This window comes from Cyphellophora europaea (genome assembly GCF_000365145.1).
Source record: "Cyphellophora europaea CBS 101466 unplaced genomic scaffold supercont1.3, whole genome shotgun sequence".
NCBI classification, from domain to species: Eukaryota; Fungi; Ascomycota; class Eurotiomycetes; order Chaetothyriales; family Cyphellophoraceae; genus Cyphellophora; species Cyphellophora europaea.
The window spans coordinates 1,411,321-1,432,492 of record NW_008481809.1 but is presented as its reverse complement, the minus strand read 5'-3'; the positions used below and the strand labels follow the sequence as shown (position 1 = coordinate 1,432,492).

Genomic DNA, 21,172 nt, shown 5'->3' with positions numbered 1-21,172 from the left:
GCTGAACAATAGCCTCGCGAATTTTCCCACTTCACCCCGCAACCCATGAATTTGTTGTACTCGACAACCGCACTCCTGGACCCTGCTCTATATCCCAACTCTGCTCGGTATCCTCTTCAATATGGCGACTCCGGCCCCTGCCGCGTCTGCTCAGCCTCCGGTGGCCATTGTCACAATCGGCATGGCCGGCTCAGGCAAAACGACATTCATGCAACGGATCACCAATCACCTACACACGACCGGCCGCAAACCCTACACACTGAATCTCGATCCTGCCGTGAACCGCGTGCCTTTTGCGCCCAACATCGACATCCGCGACAGCATCAACTACCGAGAAGTCATGAAGCAGTACAATCTTGGTCCCAACGGTGGCATTCTCACATCCCTCAACCTTTTCGCAACCAAGATCGACCAGATTATAAATCTGCTCGAGAAGCGGGCGCAGCCGTCCCCTGACAGCACCTCGGCCCCTCCAAAACACATCCTCGTCGATACGCCGGGCCAAATCGAAGTGTTCGTGTGGTCGGCCAGTGGCAGCATCCTCCTCGAATCGCTGGCCAGCAGCTTCCCAACGGTGATAGCATACGTGATTGACACACCCCGCACGAGCTCTACCAGCACGTTCATGAGCAACATGCTGTATGCATGCAGCATTCTATACAAGACCAAACTGCCAATGATCCTGGTCTTCAATAAAACAGACGTGCAGGATGCGGCCTTCGCGAAGGAGTGGATGACGGACTTCGAAAAATTCCAGGAAGCACTGCATACCGAGGAGGAGAAGGGCGTCTTTGGCGGCGAAGGTCACGGAGGTAGCGGATACATGTCCTCGCTGCTGAACTCGATGAGCCTCATGCTCGAGGAATTTTACGCGCATCTGAGCATGGTGGGCGTCAGCGCCATGACGGGCGACGGCATCGAGGAGTTCTTCGAGGCTGTGGAGCAGAAGCGCGAGGAGTTCAACAGGGACTATAAGCCGGAGTTGGAGCGGAGGCGGAGGGAGCGCGAGCAGCAGAGCCAGGAGCAGAAACAGCGCGATCTCACGCGATTCATGAGCGACATGAGCGTTGATGCTGCTGCGAAGAAGAAGGCAGCGGAGGAGGATGAGGGGGAAGCTGATGAGGACGATGAAGATATGGATCCAGAGGACTACCCGGATGCGGAAAGGGACGACCCGGAAACCAGTCTTCGCAAACGGTACGAGAAGGCGCTGCGGGAGGGACGGATCGAGGATGGCGGCGGAGATCAAGGCATGGCGAACGCGTTGCGGAGGGTGGGCTAGTGTCCCCTCGGACACAAAAGCGCAGAAGGCGTATGAGAAATGGTTGAGTGGTTTCAAACGGCAGATTCTTGCATTTTCTTCAGCATGGCATGGGAGGGCACAAGGCGGCGTTAGGGTGGGACTGGTAGACTACGGCACATTTTCACCGGCACGAGAAGCAAGAACAAAGATACCCATTCCCTCCTGGTCACGGAAGACGACTCAAAAGGACACGCAACAAAAACAACTGTACCACCAGTCTTGACCCACATGTATTGCCATTCCTTACAGGATCTCATGTCTCAATTGCGTGACCTGTCTTGACTCGTCCCTCATCTCACGTCACTCGTCACTCATACAACACTCATCCCTAGTCAGTTTCAGCACCAGGCATCCGTCCATCGCCCACTAGCCATCCCACTGCTGATGCTGCACACAGTAACTCAGCGTCTTCCCCTCCCCCTCCCACCAAACCTTCCCCTCCCCTTCGCCTTACTGTTCTTATTCTTGATCTTCAGCGTCTTGAAATTCATGTGGCTTTGCGCATTCGGATTGATCTTGCGCATGGGTTCACCGTCATCACTATCGCTCTCTTCGCCGCCTCGGTTCCAGCTCGTCTCTTTGCCTGCTGCGGCTCGCTTCGATGTTTTCGAGGGCTTGCCAAACAGTTTGTCTTTGGCGTAATTGCGTGACGAATTTCCCTTGTTGGTCTTTGCTGCTGCGGCAGCAGCAGCAGCAGCAGAACTAGACGCGCCGAAGAGCTCCTCGTCGCTGTCCGCAAAGGCCTGCGCAAGTAGTTCGTCGTCGGAGAAGCCGTCGATGGGGTGATGCAGCTGGGTATCAGCTATGCGGGCGCCGCTTGCGTCTGCCTCGCCGTCGGAGTCGATGTCGGGGTCTTGATCGCCGCCGCTTTCTGGCGTCGCGGCGCGACGTTTCGGATCCGGATCCTGGATTTTGATCTTGCTAGGCCGCATGATGACTCTTCTTGTCGACCGCTTTTGGCCCTTCTTCTTCCATTTAGTCGTCGCCAGCTGCGTCACGGACCTGGCCGCTTGCTCGGCATCGGCAAGCTGGCTGTCTTCGAGAAGCGTGCGATCGTCGTTGACCTCAATCTCCCTCAAAGCTTCCATCTCATCATCGTCCCAACCATCTTCCGCATCACTCTGATTGCGCTCCCTGCCGTCCCTGGAGTCGACGGCGGCGGCTTGCATTGCCCGCTCCTTTTCAACCTCGCGTTGCTGCATCTCCTTCGCGATTTGGCTCAGGGGGCGCGGATTGAATCTCGTTCTCCGTCGGCCTGGAGGAAGCCTCTGCACTGCCGGCGGCTCCCCAGCGGCCCCGTCAAGGCTATTGTGCCGCGAATGGTTTGCCGAGTGCGTCGTGGACGCAGACAGTAGTCGTTGCTTGAAGCTGTAGCTGCGTTTCAGATATGCGGGCGTCTTTTCGCCTTCTGCTTCTCCCTGCGTGTTTCCGTGCTGGCTGTGGGCATCGGCTGTTGGGGTGCGTTTGGTTGGAGTGCGCCCAAGGACGCGATCAAGCAAAGGAGTGCCCTGCTCCTGGGACTGTCGCCGCTGCGCGTCAGGTGTTGCCCCTATTCGCGCTCGAGGCGAGTTGTCTGGATCCGTGTCCTGTAGCATGGAGGCATAACGTTCCGCTGAGGGCGTGGCAAAGAATTGACTGAGTCTGAACTTTTTCGCCGAAGAAGCAGGTGTGCGCGCACGACCGTGGTGACGACTAGTCGTGGGAGTGCCGGTGAGATGGTCCAGCACATCATCTGGTTGTTTTGTCCTGTTTCGAGCGGGCGTCTGCAAGTTCTCCAGTGGCTGATCTCTATCTGCGGTCTTGGGTCGCCCTTCTGGGCTCTGCGTTACGACATCGTTGTCAAACAGTATGGACAATCTTCGCTTTTTTCCACTTGATCCGATTTTACCACCACTTGCTTCAAGCAGGTCAAATATGCCCATTACTCTACCGTCTCTTTGTGGAGTTGGTCCTAGTGCGGTAATCGGTGGACGTGGAGAGGCCGATGAGGGCGCATCGTATGGGTCGAGCTCATGAGGTTGGAGCATACCAAGGGCCTTCCGTGGTGTCGATAACATCTTCAATTTTCTCGGCGTCTGCATCTCCAAGCCCTCGTCCTTTCCCTCATCGTGCCTTGATCTCTTTCGCTTTCGCTCTTGTGATGGAGATGACGCCTGAAGCGACAAGGCCGGCAATTTCCCACTGAGGACATCGCGCACTCTGTTGTATTCTTTGTACTTAGCTGCGGCCTTAGGGTTCTGCCTGATGTCGTCTTTGCCCGGTTTGCGGCCGTGAGTCGCGAAAAAGTCGCGCTCAAATGCCTTCAGGTCGGCTCGGATTTGAGTGGACTGGGATGTAAGGGAAGTACGGAGAGGGGTGTCGATAAGAGACATTTTCGTTTCATTGCATGCTCCAATGTCAACAATATTGCTTGAGACCGAGATCAGGACCGGGTGGTGTTGAAAACGCCTGGTGGGTGATGGACGCGAGGAGGCGCGTCTGCGCGTAAAGTGGCAGCGATGCTTGGAGACTATTGGGTGGGGACAGCACCCCAGCTTAGGTAAGCTTCAGGCAGTGAATGAAAGTCTAATTTGGTCTTCCACTCAGAGGGATTCTTCCAGAGTAACCAAGCTACCACCACTCCTCAATGGCTACAACACCTGGACTTCTGTCACTAACTGTTCTTGCTATACTGAACCGACTTTGAGAGGTGCACGAGTCCATGTTTGGTCACGGTGGCGATTTTGGGGGACTACAGGTAGTCCCAGTTGTCTTCAGCTACGTGAAATATAGAGCAATCCGTTTTACGAGATCTTGTTATTCTCCAAATGTAAGGACTCAGGTGTTTGCGTCGGTGTCTTATGTCACACTCCAAGTCCGAACCAACCGCTTGAGAGTTCCAGACGACCAAGCTTCCGGCGCAGTATCAGAGCTGCCGGTGTTCCTCAAGAATCCGGCATACCAGCGCGAATGTTGTCGTACTTGCTCTCGGGGTATTCCAAGCAGTTGGCCTCGTCCGCCAGTGCATGTGTTCCGCCCAGCGAGTTCACATAGGCCTCGATCAAACTGCCGTTCCCCGCCGTCTTGTCACCCGAAGTCTCCCACCACATACCTCCGCCCAAGCCCTTGTCTCGAGTGTAGGTGGCCTTGACTTGGACCATTTGAGGCGTGTCGTAGCTGATCATGGTACCGGTGGCAGAGCAATAGCTCCAACTGGCACCTACCTTGTCGTCATACTGTTCATGACTGTCCGGTTTGGGTAAGGCTTTGTAATCCCATATGCCCTGCTCCCAACTACCCTCGCCGATGCCTTGGTACGATGAACCAGGACCCGCGGTGTTCTGGAAGGTCCGTCCGTACAGAGGCATGCCAAGAATCACTTTGTGTGGAGCAACGCCGTTACTGGTGTAGAAATGAATGGCTGTGTCCGTGCTGAAGGGAGTACATGCTGGTGTATTATGAGACGAGTGGAGATTGGCTTGGTGACCCGATGTTTGATCCCAGCTGCCGGCATAATCGTAGGCCATCAGATTCCAGAAGTCCAGGTACTTATCCATTTCGGCAACTTTGAGCTTCTGGAAGTTCTGAGGTCCCGCCGGGCAGGCGACAGTCAAAAGAAATTTGGGTCGGTTCGACCTTTTCCCTGCGGCGGCATCTAGCACTTGGCGAGTCTCTGCCAGCAAAGCAGCCCAATCGTTGGCCTCTTGTTCATTCTTGGGATACTCCCAGTCGATATCGATGCCATCGAAACCAACATCCTCCATGATTTGCACAGCCGTTTTGGCGAAGTTCTGACGGCCTGCAGCAGAACTGGCGGCTGGGGCAAAGTTGGATGAATAAGTCCATCCACCAACACTCAGTAGGACTTTGAAATTGCGGTTCTTCTTTTTGTGGATGAAGAGTTGCTTCACGCAGCCGTAAGCATTGTTGCCAACATCATTCCACGAGTCGGTAGGGTAGTGCTTCTCCACATCCGACCAGGAGTCGGTCAAATAGACTTCACCTGTCTCGGGCCGCACGTTGGCGAATGCGTAGAGAACGTGGGTAAGTTTGTCAACAGGTATCTCTTGGGGCTGATGATTGCGTCCGTAGATAGCCCAATTGACGAAGTAGCCGACGGTGCGGATTCCTTGGCCACCACCCATCGTGTCTGCTGAAGTAGGGTCAGCAGTGGTGTCATCGCGGCGTAAGAGTCTATCGTGCAAGTGTTGATGCCATGGCCGCCCAAAGGAGTGAGCATACGCCATGGTCATTAGGGCGAGGGCAACGAGGCCTCTGAAGGATTGCATCGTATCTCCAGGCAAGAATCAAGGAATGAGGAAGGAGGGTAAGATGGCAACTCTTTCACCACAAGGGTATATGGGGAGCATTGGGGGTGGTCACCTGGTGAACTCGTTGAGTATGCGACTTGATAAGAATCGGGCGACTGCTTGCTACGAGAACTGAAAAGGTGCTTCTTCAATGCTCGCATACGGCACTCCTTTGTTTGCGGCGATGGTACAGATGACAGATAGCTTTGGTGGTACCGGGCCAGTAGAGGGTCAACAAAGAAGTCAAGGTACGGATGCGGTCGTGGATCGGGTTATGAATGACTGGATGCCAATCTCACAGCCTCACACAGCCGGGCGGTTGACGTGTCGTTCCGTCGTCGGTGACTGATCCCGAGACCTACGAGACTTGGCTGCCTGCGGCGGTGCCTGGTCCCCACTCCCGAAGTAGTTGATCCATGAGGGTTAGGGCTTCGTTCCTGAGCCGCATTGTCTTTCGGAGAAATCGTTGTGAGGTCCTGCTGCACTCCCTGCTGGTCGCTGAGGTCTGGACCCCCACCGCTTTTCCTCCTCCACCATGTGCAACTCTGATGACTACGACTCAGGACGCTGCTCCATATTGCTAGCTTATCTCACATCGGTGTCGCAGTCTCTTGCATAGGTTCCAAGGCTCTCAAATTGTCGGTGAAGCGTTATCAGATTTCCTTCCGTTGCAACGTTCCTCTACTTATTTTGATGCGACCAACTGCAGTTTTTCGTTCGCTTGTGCTACTGACACATACAGATCGCCTTACTTCACTTCGCCCGAAAATGAGCGCCACATCCGCCTGGTCTCGTTTGGCCCGCTCGGTAGTCCTGTTTCTGGTCTAGGGACGTCTTTCCGAAGATCCCGCGACGCGATGGCAACACAGGAGTGTGGACCGCTTGTGCACGCACCACTTACTTCTCCAGATCGTCAGATCCGACTACTGGAGGTGGCAGCTCTTGGCGACGGCGACTTTGACTACTCACTGACGACTTATATCCTGGGTAGCAGAGATATCCCGCACTTCTATGCTCTGTCCTACGAATGGGGTCCAGCACAACCGACTTACCCCATCACTATCGATGGCCAGTACTTCGAAATTCGTGAGAACCTCAAGCGGTTCCTCGATCGCATAGCCAGTGGTGATCGGGACTTCGTGCGGCCGTTGTGGATTGATGCAATATGCATCGACCAAGAAAATGTGGCTGAGCGTAACGAGCAGGTGAAAATCATGGGCAACATCTATTCCGCCGCATCACTTGTCCTGACCTGGATCGGATCTCATCATATTGAGAATGGCGCTCTGGCGGAGACTGAAGTTCATCTACGGGACTGGGAGAAAACCGACGAATTCAGGCGACTTTCCACCCGCGGTGCCAGCGGTCGTCCTTCATCGTTAAGCCTCCAGGAACCATACGGGAGAATGTGGAACCACCTGAAGTTGCTATGCGAACAGACGTACTGGCACAGGCTTTGGATTCTGCAGGAGCTGATCAAGGCTAACAAGCTCTTATTGCTCTGGGGAATCGAGCAGATCACCTGGCAGGCGCTGTCCATCGCATTTCGTACCATATATGAAGCGGCTCAGACTCGACGGTCCTCCTTTCAGATCCAAGGACCATGGGACATTGTCGAACAATCCATTCCCTTCAGTGTCTGGCTTCATACGCAAAACCTCAATACCAAACAGCGTCTCCTCCAGACCATGGAGACTTACCGAGAGTCTAAATGCTCGGTCAATCACGACAAGGCGTATGCCTTGACAGGTATCTCGTCTGATGCCGAGCTTCTACAGGTCGATTACGACAAATCCCTTCCTGACCTATACGCCGATTTGATGGGTTTGGAGCCGAGGACACCACGTTGCTTGAGGTACAGTCATCTAGTCCTTGAAGCTTTACGCATAGATGGGCGCACTTGGGCGAACAGCTCGGTCAGAGGTAGATCGGTATCGTGCTCTGCAGGAAAGATGGGAAACGTTCTTGCGACTGCCGGCTCTATCAAGATCATGTCAGAGCAACTGATCCACACAGAAACTTGGCAATTATCGCTCGAGGCGAAGTTCAACAACCCGGATCGGGTCGAAAGAGCCGCAGAGTGGGCACAGAAGATCTATGCTGAGCTGAAGGTGGCGCTTGGGGCGGACTTTGCAGGACTCACTCTGTTCTGCGCTGAGACTGGCCATTTGGGTGTGTCACTGACCCCAATATCGCTCACCGATATCATCTACCGCGTGCAGGGTCTCTTTCGCGACACATACATCTATCTGAAGCACCCTGGTCACACAGCTGGCTCAGGTCCTGATACCTTGGCGGCTACTACTCGAGTCTGGCTATTTGAAGAACCCCTACCAACCGGGCAAGAGCTCCGGCACGGAATGAACGAAGCGATTGATTTGACATTGGCGGACTTGTTCTCGATGGATAGCCTGCTAGACATTGAATTTGTCATTGGGACGGTCCCCAGTTCACCGACCGATGAGCCTCCCAGTCCACGACTAGCGACGAGAAGAGCACAGTCAGATACCGTAGAACGGCGCCGCCTACACCATTCAGGCACGGTGTCTCGGTCAATCGACGAAGCCATGTGGTTTCCATTTCGGGCGTCCACTTGGCCAGAGGAAAGGCCTATACCCACCGATGGTTGGTACATTGAAGCCCTTGCCAGAGATTTGCGAGACAAACTGTTTACAGGAACATCGCCGCTCAATTCGCCGGACTGAGTGGGTATACTGATGCGCTGCGAAAAGCTAGGGTGTAAATATATTCGTGGCAGCATGGTCAATTTCTTGAACCTAATTTGGCGCCCCGAATCCGTCGTGAAGGGGCCATCAGTAGATGTGATTGTCAATGAATGTTATGATGAGAGAATGAATATAAAAAGCCATGTGCAATGCGCAAACACGACACGCCCTCTGCCTCGCTGATTGCCAAAGTCTCCTCTTGCGGGTCAGTGCGTCACTCCGATGAGCAATGTTTAGACGCCAGAGAATGGGCTTGAATTTCGATCAACATTGACTGCGCGTACTGTATAAGACAGAACAGATCTACTTGAAGCTACCTCAAGCCAGACTCTGGTCAGAGTGCGAACGGCTGGATCGGCACGCGCAAAGTGCCATCGACGCCTTGTGTCTGGATCGTCTCTCCCCCACCTGCGTCATGCTCCAGGAACACCAAGATATTTCGGGTCACGTTCCCCGTCCCATGCTCACGCTATTCTACGACACATTCTCGCGACTCAGTCGTGACTTTCTTCTAGCTGCAACGACCTCTTCGCACCCTGAACATCTTGGCAGCCAACATGTCACTGGTCTTCTACGACCGTCGCGCGCTTCAACACTAGCCATCTCAGAGACGACATGAAGTTGCGCGTAGCATGGACTCGGACGACGCCGACCATGGAATCCAGACAGAGGACCAGTTCTGGGACGGTATGGAATCCTCCGCTTGCCTAATTGCAGAGCAAACTGACGGCCGACTTGCAGCGCTCGACGAGACAATCTCTCAAGAATGTGCCACCCATAGTCACATCGATGACGCCCTGCGATCCTACCTAGGCCTTGTTGCTGGTTCAAAAGGTGGAAATGCGATTCTCACATCTGGACCTAATGCTGACAGCGCATGCAACAGAGCAGTTCGATGACGCTGAGCAAGTCCTTCCTCGATGCGCATATAAACTGGCATATTCCCCTCTCTTCGTACGGCATTCCGACTACATCCGTCGCCAGTTCATTCATAGCCTTCTTCAGGTGCGTTACGGGTACACAATCCGCAAGCAGTGGCTGACTTTGGATCAGGAAGATGATGCAGATATCCTACTCATTACGTCGTCCTTCCTCCTCACCGATGCGCAGCATACAGAAATTACATTCGAGATATTAAAAAACGAGGGCGCGTTTCCTCGATTAGTTGATCTTATCGCAAGTCCGCACTTGAACGATGAAGAGGCTCTCCATCGTCTGCTCATGCAGCTGTTCTATGAGATGTCCAGAATTCAGAGGATATCCAACGACGACCTTGGTGCGAATCCTCGTATCCTGCTGACAGGAGACTTATGGCTGACGTCTGGGCTAGCATGTGTGACGGATGAGTTCGTGCAGTGTTTGTTCGATCTCATTGAGCACGTCGCGGGCAATGTCAACGATCCCTACCATTATCCGGTCATCCGTGTCCTACTCGTCCTCAACGAGCAATTCATGGTCGCTGCGCACGATCCTGAAGCCATCCAACGGCCAATACCTCTAACGAATAAAGTGGTCAAGGTTCTGTCGGCTCAAGGCAGCCGCTACAAGACGTTTGGCGAGAACATCATATTACTCTTGAATCGTGAAGGTTTGTGTCCTTTTGTTATCCTAGTACTGGGTCTGACAAGTGCAGATGAGACGTCGCTCCAGCTGCTCACCTTGAAACTACTGTATCTGCTCTTCACGACACCTCAAACGTACGAGTATTTCTACACCAACGATTTGCGCGTGTTAGTCGACATTTTGATACGAAATCTTCTGGACCTGCCGGAAGAAGCGACATCGCTGCGACACACCTACCTACGGGTCCTTTATCCCTTGTTGGAACATACACAACTACAACATCCCCCGCACTACAAACGAGAGGAGGTATTGAAGCTCCTAACCGTCCTTGGTGGGGGACAAGTTATCGACCAGGACGCGCACCAGGACTCTCATAACAATTGGTCACATTTCGAGGACATTGACCAAACAACCAAACGACTGGTAAAGCGCTGCATAGGCGTCAGCTGGCTCACCGATGCCGATGCCGATGCAGGGCCTGAACAAACTGGCAGTCCTGTCGATGACGAGGCTTCTGGCCCATCTTCACCAGTCTCTCCATCTAAACCTCAGCCACCAGCTCTTCCAGCTCCGAGGAAGTTGAAGAAGCGGGACTCGTCTAAAGGCTCGACGTTGACTATAGGACAGTTTCTCGCGCCACAGCTGGAATCTGCACGCCAGTCGAGTCTAAGTATGGTGGAAATGGCCGCACAGAAAGAGAAGCCTGGAGTGATAACGCCGAGTAGAAACGCTAGTGTGAAGCAAAGCATGCGTGCTTCGACCATGCAGTCTCATGCTCGAGAGAAACACGACACAAGTGAGAAGCCGGTCAGACCTCCGGTGCCTAAAGCGAGACGATCTGGCTGGGCGCGGGCCAAAGCAGAGAAGGCGGCCACTGAGCCTGAGACTCTGGGGCAGGGCACGGTTGCAGAATCGCGTTCGGCCAGCAGTCCCGACAAACAGACTGGTGAGGAATCTGGCGACGTAGTAGCCGCAGTTGGTGATGAGAGCAAGTCCACGCTCACGGGGAGCCCAGACGAAAGCACTGCTCCGCCGCTCCCAACGGCTACTAAACCACAGAAGAAGCCCCCTCCGGCACCAAAGACGCGTAGATGGCAGTTCAAGCGAGGAAAAGAAGTCGAACCGGAAAGGTCACGCGAGCCTGGCAAGTTTGACTCGAAGCTACCATCGATCAAAACAACAGGGCAAGCTCCCGTAGAGCAATCACCTTTCTCGCCAGTCGAGGAGAAGACACTGTTGCCGACAGACGGAGCGGATGACGAAGGTGGGTCGGAGCCTCAACGATCGGTCAGTCAGGCTTTAGAAGCAGTACAAGCAGAAGCCATAGAGGGCATTGATAAGACGTTGGAGCAGACGACTCTCGTTGAGACACCAGAGACGTCACCCACCGTGGTCAAGGTTGGAGGAAATCAACCACAGATCGAGGTGACGCCTCCAGCGCGAGCTGTATTAGCACCTCCGGGTCCGGCGCCTCCACGATCAGTGCCAGGTCCGCAGGTTGAGATGGAGCAGAGTCCATTTCTGAGCGAGGCAGAGATAGAGAAGCACGAGAGCAGTGACAGTGAGGATGAGTGGAATAAATGAGGGGCGTGGTGGGATGGCGGACATGTACTCCGTAGCTCGCCAAAACTTGAACTGCCTAGGCGGACTGCCTAGGCGGTTGGGCAATGACAAGCAGGGAAGAACCCCGGTTCCACGAGCCTCCACGAGCCTCCACGAGCACTCTGTACCCAGTGAAAAATAACTTTGCTCACAAACGGCGCCAACCTTGAATGCGAACTCGAAGCACTGAAGCACATGCTGATAGCCATTCTCCGGCCCCCAATAATTCCAAGTGTGGCGCAACAAGAGAACCATGAGGCGGCGGTGTCAACGCTTCAACCCCACGTGCGAACAACGTTGCCGACATACAACTGTACCAATATAGCTCTGTATAAATCCGTGGAAGTCCTCTTAGTGCAGCATAGATGTTGTTACGCTGTATAACTGGCGGTGTTGCGCAGTTGAACTATGTTCCGTATGTTCCTGGCTTGCCCGCAGTGTTGGGGCTTGCCGACCCAGTAGAGTCCAGGCCCAGAACGCGATAACAATTAACCCTTCACGTGGCGCGCCCCCCTTGTTGCAGTTTCCTCGGCCCAACGTCAATCGCTGGCGGGGCCTGCCATCGCTTAACATGACTTGCACAAGCGCTCTGCCGTCCTGTTTATCCAGGGGTGGGACCCATGCCCATGGACTCCGGAATTCGAGCCTTTGGTAGTGCCGGGTGGCAAATTCGAACGCGCGCGCGCCATGCAAGTTGATGGGCATTTTTCCGTTCAGCGATTCGAATGTCGCCCGTTACTTACACGGCACTTCAACAACCATTGTCGAACTTACCATTGATGGTAATTCCTGTGCGACTAACGCTATTCGACGCCCAAGTCGCCCCTTAACGAACGACGAACTCCCGGATGATGATTTCGCCGACAGGACACGTCTACCCGCTGGCACAATGAGCAGAACGGAAGCCAAGCGTGAAGCTCTACGGGTTCGTGAGGCTCGAAAATATCGACCGACGCAAAGCCCCAGTGGCCGTCAGACTCGAGATGTCGCTCTACATGCTATGCTACAGCTCATCCCGTGGCGCCTATCTGTTGCACGAGCGCTGGTCTCGCTGATCGACAAAGACCTGCAATTTACCATCGCTGAATCCACAAAAACCTCTGATATCGAAGGTGTGAGGCCGCCTTCTGATCCAGGCGATGAGCTATGGCTTGGTTGTCAGGGTAGTCTTAGCCGCGAGGATACCCTCTGCCAATATACCATGGCCGTCGAAGCACCCCTCCATGGGTATGCCGTGTTCCAAGTAGCCGACCTGATGCACGAGCCTCGCTTTCAGCATATTCCCGCCGTTTGCAATCCGCCTCACTTGCGCTTCTATGCAGGCACTCCCCTGGTCTCACCCCAAGGAATAAGAGTTGGCACTCTTTGCGTCCTGGACGAGCAGCCGCATCCTCTGCTGACCGACGATGAGCAAAACTTTCTGGGCCTCATGGCCACCTCACTCATGCGTCATCTTGATTCAGAGATCGAAATGCAGCTACATTCACGCTACACCAAGATGTCTCGTGGTCTAGCAGACTTGGTAACCCGCGAAAGTGCCTACCTCGGAGATCAAAATCTTGATGAAGAGGATGAGACCATGTCAGTCGAGGCTGTTGAATCACCAGATGACAGCGACCAGTCATGGAATCTGGATTCAAAAGAGCCGCCACCACCACCATCGACGTTCGGCTCTGGACCACGTACCTATCGCAAAGTCTTTACAACGGCCGCTGATATCTTACGCCAGAGTTTGGACTCGGATCTCGCAATCTTGGCTGAGAATTTTACAGATCTAAGGTCGTGGAGCACCTCACAGGAGCTTCGATTAGGTGTGTCGTATTCCGCCGGCAAACGACCCTTCATGGATGCCGTTTTGTCGTATCAGCATCCTGAAGACATTATCAAGACGCTCTGTCATCGATGGCCCCTCGGCAAGATTTGGATACGAGACGACAACCGAAACTTTTTGGGAATCGACGATGATCGTTTCCGCCCTGCCAATATGCCTCGAGACCAACGTCGAGGATCCATAAGGTCCAATGACAGTCAACCGGATGCAGAAGAATGCGAATGGCTCAACAATTGGCTTCCCAAGGCCGAGCAAGTCATTTTCGTTCCCCTCTGGGACCCATTGACTACCGACGAGCCTTCAGCTTGTTTTATTACATCCCACAAGAGTGCTCCGCAATTCACCGCCCAAGCCGAAGTGCCCTTCATACGCGCCTTTCTCAATAGCTTGAGCGTCGTCTGTGGCCATCTCACCATGCGGCTTGCCGAGCAACAGAAAGATCAACTTCTGTCCAGCATCTCACATGAGCTGCGTTCGCCTCTACATGGCATCATTGCCTCGGTTGAGATGCTGTCAGCCACAGATTTGAGCCAGTCACAGTATGAGCTATGTGATAGCATCGACGTTTGCAGTCAGACCTTGCTCGACACCATGTCCCTTGTCATGGACCACGCCATGGTCAACAGCTTCGTGGAAGGACGTTCGAAGAACCCTTTTAGGGAAAATGCCGGCCCTACTGTTCATCCTGGGTCATCTCTTCATCTCGAGTCTACCTGCAACCTTGCCGCCATATGCGAGGAGGGCATTGATATCACCAAAACCGCCTATGTAAATCTGGCCAAAAGCACAGGGGTCCAGAGGACCGATGAAGAACCGGTCGAAGTCGACTTCAGAGCCTCGCGAGCAGACTGGACTTTTATCTGCTCCCCGGGAATCATTCGCAGACTTGTGATGAATCTTGTCAGCAACAGCATGAAATACACGACGGCTGGCTCCATCCAAATCGAGCTCACACAGGACACGAATGACAACCTGGGCACCGAGGACGATTCCACGACTATTGTTCTTACCGTTTCGGACACGGGTCAGGGCATGTCGAGCGCTTTCATGAAGAACGGACTATTCGTGCCCTTCTCCCAAGAATCGACCTTGGCGCCTGGACTCGGCCTTGGACTTAGCATAGTACGAGCATCTGTGGCAAGTCTCGGTGGACGCATCCACGTTGAAAGTGGGCAGAACCGCGGCACGACCATCACAGTCAAGTTCCCCGCTAGGCGGCCGTTGTACGGCTACGAAGCAGAGTATTCCAAGCACGATCCGATTGAGCTACGGGCGCTTCAGCAGCCGTCTGGCAAGACATACCGCAAATTCGGCCCAACGCTGGCTCGCTCTTTCAGGCATGCGGAGACTCTGGGTGTATATCTGAAAGACTGGTGGCTCTATCAACGAGTTGACGATACTACCACAAAAGTGGATTGGACATTCGTTGACGAACGCGACCTCGATCTCGAGTTGCCTCCGTCGCGCTCGTTGATCGTCCTCACGCACTCTCCACTTACTGACGCGCTGCTCAAAACGCGCAACAGCACATATACGTACTTGAAGGTGCCTTTCGGCCCCAAAGCCCTGTCCAAAGCGCTGCAGATGGCTACCCCGGGCCGGCGAATCTCTTCATCAAGCAGCATCAACGAGGGTGTGAGCAAATTGCAGCTCTCATTACCTTCCCACGGGGAGTTCCCATTCCCAACGAAACAACCTGTAACGACCCCCGCTCCTGAGCCCCCGTCTCAGTTGGCTCAATCGGAGATGTCCAGTCGCCCAAACACTCTAACTCTACGCGCTCTGACCAGCGCCAACATTGGTGTCGCCTCCCCAGACTCTCCTATCCATCAACACCGCACCAAGCGCTCCACCGACTACTTCTCTCCACTAATCCACTCTCACTCGGACGCGGCCGTCACAACCACCTCGTCGCCCGCCCTGCGCAGCGTCTCGGTCCTCTGCGTGGACGACAACCCCATCAATCTTCGCCTCCTGCAGACGTACTGTACGAAACTCGGCTTCAGCCGCGTCGCCACCGCCACCGACGGCTTCGAAGCCGTGCAGGCCGTCAAGGAGGCCGCGGAGCCGGGAGACCCGCCCCACGGCTCGCAGCCGTTCGACGTCATCTTCATGGATCTCACCATGCCCGGCTGCGATGGCTTTGAAGCCACGAGGCAGATCCGCTGGTTCGAGCGTGAGCGCAGGGTGCTGGTGCTGGATGGGGGTAGTGGTGGTGCTGGTGCTGCTGCTGCTGACGATGAGGACGGGAACATCACCCCCACGACCGCGGCAGAGGCCGAGGCGGACAAAAGCGTCACCAATCTGCAGCCGTGGGCGTCGCCCGAAGACGAGCATGAGACCGCAGGTCACGGGACGAGAACACCGCCGTCGGCGCCCACGGCGTCCACGGCGTCTACTACGGCGGTGGGTGCGGCGGTCGCGGCGGCTGTCGCGGCTAACATTGCGCCGCTGCGCAGCACGACCGTCATCGCCATCACGGCGCTGGCGTCCGAGGCGGATCAGAAGAAGGCATTCGCCGCCGGGATCGACCATTTCGTCACTAAGCCGTTGAGGTTCAAGGACTTGAAGGCCTTGATGGGGGATTTGGGCGTGATTTAAAATCTGAAGACTTTTTCTTTTCAATAAAAGGAGTAGGTCAAGGGAGAAAGGAGAAGGAGAAGGAAGGAGAAAGACAAGGATAGAGGGGGAGGGCGGAGGGGTTTCTCGTTTTCTACCTCCTCCCTACAGCCCTTTCGTTCTCATGGAACGATGAGAAAGATTTCGAGTCGGGGGCTTTTTTGTGCTGTGTTGTGTTGATCAATGATGTTGTATTCGAGCGTTTCAGCACCGGCGCTGGGGGGGAGATATGGTTTCCGACAAGAATTCAATGGATGAATCCAATGGATGCATTCGGTGGAAACGCACGACATAGATGGGCGCGTGGGCATGCCATTTCTTCGCTCTTTTCCTTCTTCTTCCTCTTCTGATAAGTTCTTCTCTGATGTGGTGTATTTACTGGGAGTGAGCAGTGAGGAGGCTAACGACGAAAGCGGTAGACATGAGAACAAGACATGACATGACATAATGGGGATTGATTGTTCTTCACTTGTTCAATTCATGTCCCCTCGGTCATTGTCAGGGTGTCGGCAACTTGCATGTTACATGTTACATGTTGGTTGCATCTACATTTGCATTTGCCCTTGCCTTTACCTCAGCGTTGCATTGTATTGCAGAGGATTCTACTAGTCATACGTCGCAGGAACAGCGCTTGCTGTAGATAGAGACAAGACACACATACACACGGATAGAGGGAGACCCAGAGAGGGCAAGAAGTATTACTTGCTACACTTGCAATTCAACTTTTGACATTTGACAGTCTGTGAGCTGTGAGGGGAGGGAGGGAGGGAAGGCAGTATTTCACTACACTAAAGTATACCAAGTCGAATCAACCAGCGATCTCAAATGATGGCCAAGGGGATCCTCGTGGGTACGTTGTACCCCGGGGGGTGTCATGGTTGCTTGTTTACCTTTTCTTTCGACACGAAGGGTTTTTCTTTAGTGAAACTCAGTGTCTTGCTGCAGTGCAAGGCAGTACAAGGCAGTACAAGTATAGCATTCAAGTCTAAGTCAGAAGGTCCCGAGGCGGAGGCGGGTGGGTGGTCCGCGCTGTGTAATTGGCTGATTGGCTCACTGGCCAACGACCAACGGGAGAGGTATTCTACCAAAAGACGCCGTGCCCTGCCCTCGCGGAGGCTCGGCGGTTTGACCACTGGCAACGTTGGCCTCAAGTCCAGAAGCCTGTGCACACACCACACGGCAGGTCTATCGAGTAGAAGGACGATCGTAATTGCGATTCCGCTAGCTCTCGCGATCTACAGGAACAGAGTACGGTCCAGGGGGCCGAATATACCAGCCGGCGGGCGGATGTGTCTTCCACAGTTTTCGATTCGCCTTCGTGGACGGACCGTTCCCGCTGTTCCAGACAACGTTCCAAGAGACCAAACAGGCGACAAAGTTCGAGTTTTGTTTGTATTTTGCGCCACAAAAGTTGATAGAATGTGACGTGTTCTTCGCCACCAGCGCCTGGGTTTAAACCCACCGACCCTTCCAGATTGCGTTGATCAGTTGCCTCATGCGGCGGTCCCGGCAAAACTCGCATTTCGTTTTTTATATTGGCTCACAGAGGCGATGTCCGTGTCCGCGCTCATGCTCACGCCGTCGTTCCTGGCGACAAGGCCAGAGCGAGTCAGAGCTTTCTCTGCAGGAGCTGCGTAGTTGGAAAGTTCGTTTAACACGGTGGCAAAGTCTCGCTTCCGCTTAGGCACTGACGGGTTCTAGACCTTTTTATCGTTACCGTCGAGTTGCCCGCATGGTCGATCATAGCTGTGTAGAGACTCACAGTGCTTTGCTGCGGAAGGCTTCTCTGCGGGTCTGGTGTCCTACATGAACCTGGCGGAGCCTTGAAGATCTGTGGCACCGTGTCTTGCGCACAACGACGGCAGCGCGGCTCTCTCATGCGGGAGTTCCCCCTGCCGTTATCCAACTTGCTTGTCAGTGGTAGCTCGTAATTGATACTGGGTCACTTGTCAGGTCGCTCTCGAACTGAGCACTACCGGATGGAACACGGCCATGATCTTGAACGCGAGACTAGTACCTGGACCTGTAGCTGAATTTGCAGCTACATCTCCTGACGACCGATGGCGCCCCAAACCTCTGCAGATCCCTGGCAGGTTATAGATGATCTGGAACGCGAGAACGAGGAATTGCGTCGATGTTTGTCCTCCCTGGACGGCAGCGGTGACGACAGCCATGTGGAGGACGGAGACAACAAAGTCGACAAGACCCAAAGCAATCGGCAAACAATTACGATCTCCACCGTCGGCCTGAGCGATAGCGAGAAAGATGAATTGCGGCTGCTTGTAGCCAAGTTCGCGGATGGTTCGGGTGGGGGTCTGGACACTAGGGTCTGCTCTGATAATGAGGAGGTCTTCCTCCTGCAGCGTGGATCAGGGCAGTGGCAGCAAAATGTTGCAGTTGCAGAGCCGATCTTGCCACTTGCAAAAGCGACATGTGCAGCTGCCGAATCACCTCTGAGCAAAGGTCACGTTGACGACGTCTACCGCTGGCTCTCCAAATGCAGCTCTGGCGATGATCAGCAGATCTCCCGGACCATGGAACTGGCAGCAAATGCGGCGGATAATCTCTTCGAGAGAGAATGTCGCTGTTGCTCCTCGTCCTCTGCTCGAGTCAGCGAGGGCAGCATAGGGGTGGTAGCCCGCCCCCACGGCGGCAGCATACCCGAAGCGTTACCCAGAACGCCCACACCGTCGTCCCTGCCCGGCGCAGAAGAGGTGCACGTCTGCAAGGCATCCATTGTCGATACCCTCTCGCACTTGCACGCCTTGGGCGTGTCGCTTCCACCCTTGCTGCCGGGCATGCCGCACCGCCGTCAGGCGTTGGACTCAGCCGCAGCAGCTACCTTTCCATGGATCCCGATCCGGCTTCTGTACAGCCTGGCGCAGATACATTCTCTGGATATGAGTCTGGGCTTCTTCACGCTTGCACTGAGGCGGTATAGCCGGTTGTTGGAAGTCTCTTCTCATGGCGAGGTTGTGAGGCTGAAGAGTAGGCATCAGAGGGTGCGGAGTGAGGAGCATGAGACACGTATTTGAGACTCATGGTCAGTCCGGGGATCATGCGGGACCTTTTGCAAGTTCTGATGGGTCATGTGCGCCTGCTGGTTGAAGCATTACCGGGGTCGACAAGATTGACCCGCAGGCTTCTGGACTTCGCAACAGCACACGCCCAAAAACCTTCGCTGAGGCAAGAGACTCATAGATCTGGCGCGAACGAGCTGCAGCGCATCAGCCGGATGATCATCGACGTGAGCACTGCGGCATGTCATTGTCATTGAAGCAATGACATTGGAAGAGAAATCAAAGAGTGGTGACGACATGGAGTTGCAAGGAAGGTGACGAGGTAGCCAATCACTGCGGCCAGTGCCATGTTTGCCTTGCTGCTGCCTTGTCAGGGCCTCGGCTTGTGCCCTTTTGTCCTGTTAGTAGACGAGGCCGGGTCTGATGGTCTTGATAGCCTCATTTGGCTGAGGAAACCAAAGAGCAGCCCGAGGCGGAGTCGCAGTTATTGTCGATTCCATTCGGCTGGCGCTGAACTTACGATCGGGTTTATGGCTCTCCCAAATGTTTCTTTCATTTTTCTGTTCCTGACATCCTGGCACTGAAGGCTATCTGTTTGCATGCTACAGGATGCTGAGACGCAACTCCAGCTCTATCTCTGTCCTCTGGTTTGTGCATATCTGCCTCAAAGTTGGCCTCCAAGTCGCCAATATCCCAAGTACTACGCTGCCAGTCGAGCTCTCATTACCTGATACTTGGGGACAGCCAGGGCTTATCCGTTGAGCGACTCACTCGTAGACCCAAGCTCTTCTCTGCTCTTCTCTGCTTCCAATCTCCCAGACTTCGTCCTCGTGCCCACACCGCAGCCCCAGAGGCATCTTCACACCACTCCCGTTTGAACTCCTCGCGCCACACGAAAATGCCTAGCACCGGCTTTGGACATGTCTTTTTACTGATCAGCCCACGGGGCTCCAAGGCATTGGCACCAATACGCGTGACTTCATGGACTGAATCAGAGGAACGGTCTTGTGGACCGTGTCCGCCCATCCTTCAACACCCCAACTCTGCTCACGCTTCAATTTTCGCTCCTCCAGATCGGCAAATTGCCACAGGTGATGCACGGTATTGAGGTCGCCGATCTGTACGAACCAAGCACCCACACCCTCCATCACTTGTCGTCGTGCTTTGAGACCCTTGCGCCAATGCGTCTCCCACTCGAGCAGATTACCAGGATGTAATGTATAGGAGCGCAACTCAAAGACGCCGCCAAGTTGACGTGGGGGCGTAGTTGGCCAGAACGAGAATTCTTGCATTAGGGAGACGTTCTTGCTTTCAATAAGCTTCTTGAGGTGGTGATCGAATTCGGGGAACTCGGGATGATGCTGAATGCTGTGCAACGAGGCGTGGTAACCGGTGTAGCGTTGGTATTCCCAAATGTGAACTGCCAGCGAGTCAGCACGGAGTCAAGGCACGGATATTGGGGGCAGGCAAACCGAAAGTGTCAGCATCCCCCACCTCTGTCCGCCAGCTCCCCACGAGATTAACGCGGTTCTCGGGCATCTGAGCCATCTTGGGGTACCATTTGCCGACCAGTTCTACATATTCGTCCACCTTTTTGGGCTTGACCTGGTGGAAGACAATACTGTGCACGTACTTGCCGCGAGCCAAGACCTCACTGAACGAGCGCTCCATGTCCTTGTCCAGCTGTCTACCTTCGGGAGTGCCATAGATTAGATTAGAGAGTGTGCCCTTGCGGTGGGAGGTGGTAGCCTCGGTTTCGGCTTGCCGTGCTTCGCCTGTTGCGGTTGATAGTGAGCCCAGGCCCAGCTTGGGATCGTCGACAGGAATATCAGAAGGGGAGCGAGGATCACGCGATTCAGCAGCAGCAGAAGCAGATGCAGGGGTGCCATGGGCGGGATCGAGAGACTGACGGTCAGCTTGTTCTTTCGCCTTGCGAGCAGCTTCCAAGCCCTCTCGGAACTGTTTCTGTTTGGCGTTGTAGGTCTCGGCACCACCGGGCTGGATGTCTCCTAGAGCGGGTGCTCTGATGCCATCGAGTTGGCAGGAAGTCGTGGTGAAGGAGCGGAGGAGGGACGGTAGTTGGGTAGTGCGGGGGAGCTTGCGAGCAAGCATTGCGGCGGTACTGTCGAGAACAAAGCTCGGTATAGGTCGAGCACAGGAACGGGTAAGGTGAGCTTGAGGGAGGAGGCAGCTCAAAGTTGATTTCACCCAGTTGTTTG

The 21,172-nt window shown here is 54.5% G+C and overlaps 7 protein-coding genes across 7 annotated transcripts; 4 read left to right on the top strand and 3 right to left on the bottom strand.

Moving 5' to 3' along the window:
* Positions 1–121: 121 nt before the first annotated feature.
* Positions 122–1,282, top strand: HMPREF1541_03430 (uncharacterized protein; the record flags this gene model as incomplete). Its single annotated transcript, XM_008717781.1, has 1 exon — positions 122–1,282. The coding sequence occupies one exon, from the start codon at positions 122–124 to the stop codon at positions 1,280–1,282; it is 1,161 nt and encodes a 386-aa protein (XP_008716003.1).
* Positions 1,283–1,704: 422 nt separating this feature from the next.
* HMPREF1541_03429 (uncharacterized protein) lies at positions 1,705–3,675 on the bottom strand (the record flags this gene model as incomplete). The annotated part of the gene is made up of 1 exon (XM_008717780.1): positions 1,705–3,675. One exon carries the CDS (start codon positions 3,673–3,675, stop codon positions 1,705–1,707), a length of 1,971 nt encoding a protein of 656 aa, XP_008716002.1.
* Positions 3,676–4,227: 552 nt separating this feature from the next.
* On the bottom strand, positions 4,228–5,427 carry HMPREF1541_03428 (uncharacterized protein; the record flags this gene model as incomplete). The annotated part of the gene is made up of 1 exon (XM_008717779.1): positions 4,228–5,427. The coding sequence occupies one exon, from the start codon at positions 5,425–5,427 to the stop codon at positions 4,228–4,230; it is 1,200 nt and encodes a 399-aa protein (XP_008716001.1).
* Positions 5,428–6,449: 1,022 nt separating this feature from the next.
* On the top strand, positions 6,450–8,297 carry HMPREF1541_03427 (uncharacterized protein; the record flags this gene model as incomplete). Its single annotated transcript, XM_008717778.1, has 1 exon — positions 6,450–8,297. One exon carries the CDS (start codon positions 6,450–6,452, stop codon positions 8,295–8,297), a length of 1,848 nt encoding a protein of 615 aa, XP_008716000.1.
* A 653-nt stretch (positions 8,298–8,950) lies between these two features.
* On the top strand, positions 8,951–11,465 carry HMPREF1541_03426 (uncharacterized protein; the record flags this gene model as incomplete). The annotated part of the gene is made up of 6 exons (XM_008717777.1): positions 8,951–9,005; positions 9,060–9,152; positions 9,205–9,323; positions 9,372–9,594; positions 9,649–9,906; positions 9,952–11,465. The coding sequence occupies 6 exons, from the start codon at positions 8,951–8,953 to the stop codon at positions 11,463–11,465; spliced, it is 2,262 nt and encodes a 753-aa protein (XP_008715999.1).
* Positions 11,466–12,372: 907 nt separating this feature from the next.
* Positions 12,373–15,915, top strand: HMPREF1541_03425 (uncharacterized protein; the record flags this gene model as incomplete). The annotated part of the gene is made up of 1 exon (XM_008717776.1): positions 12,373–15,915. The coding sequence occupies one exon, from the start codon at positions 12,373–12,375 to the stop codon at positions 15,913–15,915; it is 3,543 nt and encodes a 1,180-aa protein (XP_008715998.1).
* Positions 15,916–19,888: 3,973 nt separating this feature from the next.
* Positions 19,889–21,065, bottom strand: HMPREF1541_03424 (uncharacterized protein; the record flags this gene model as incomplete). Its single annotated transcript, XM_008717775.1, has 2 exons — positions 19,889–20,373; positions 20,426–21,065. 2 exons carry the CDS (start codon positions 21,063–21,065, stop codon positions 19,889–19,891), a joined length of 1,125 nt encoding a protein of 374 aa, XP_008715997.1.
* Positions 21,066–21,172: the final 107 nt, after the last annotated feature.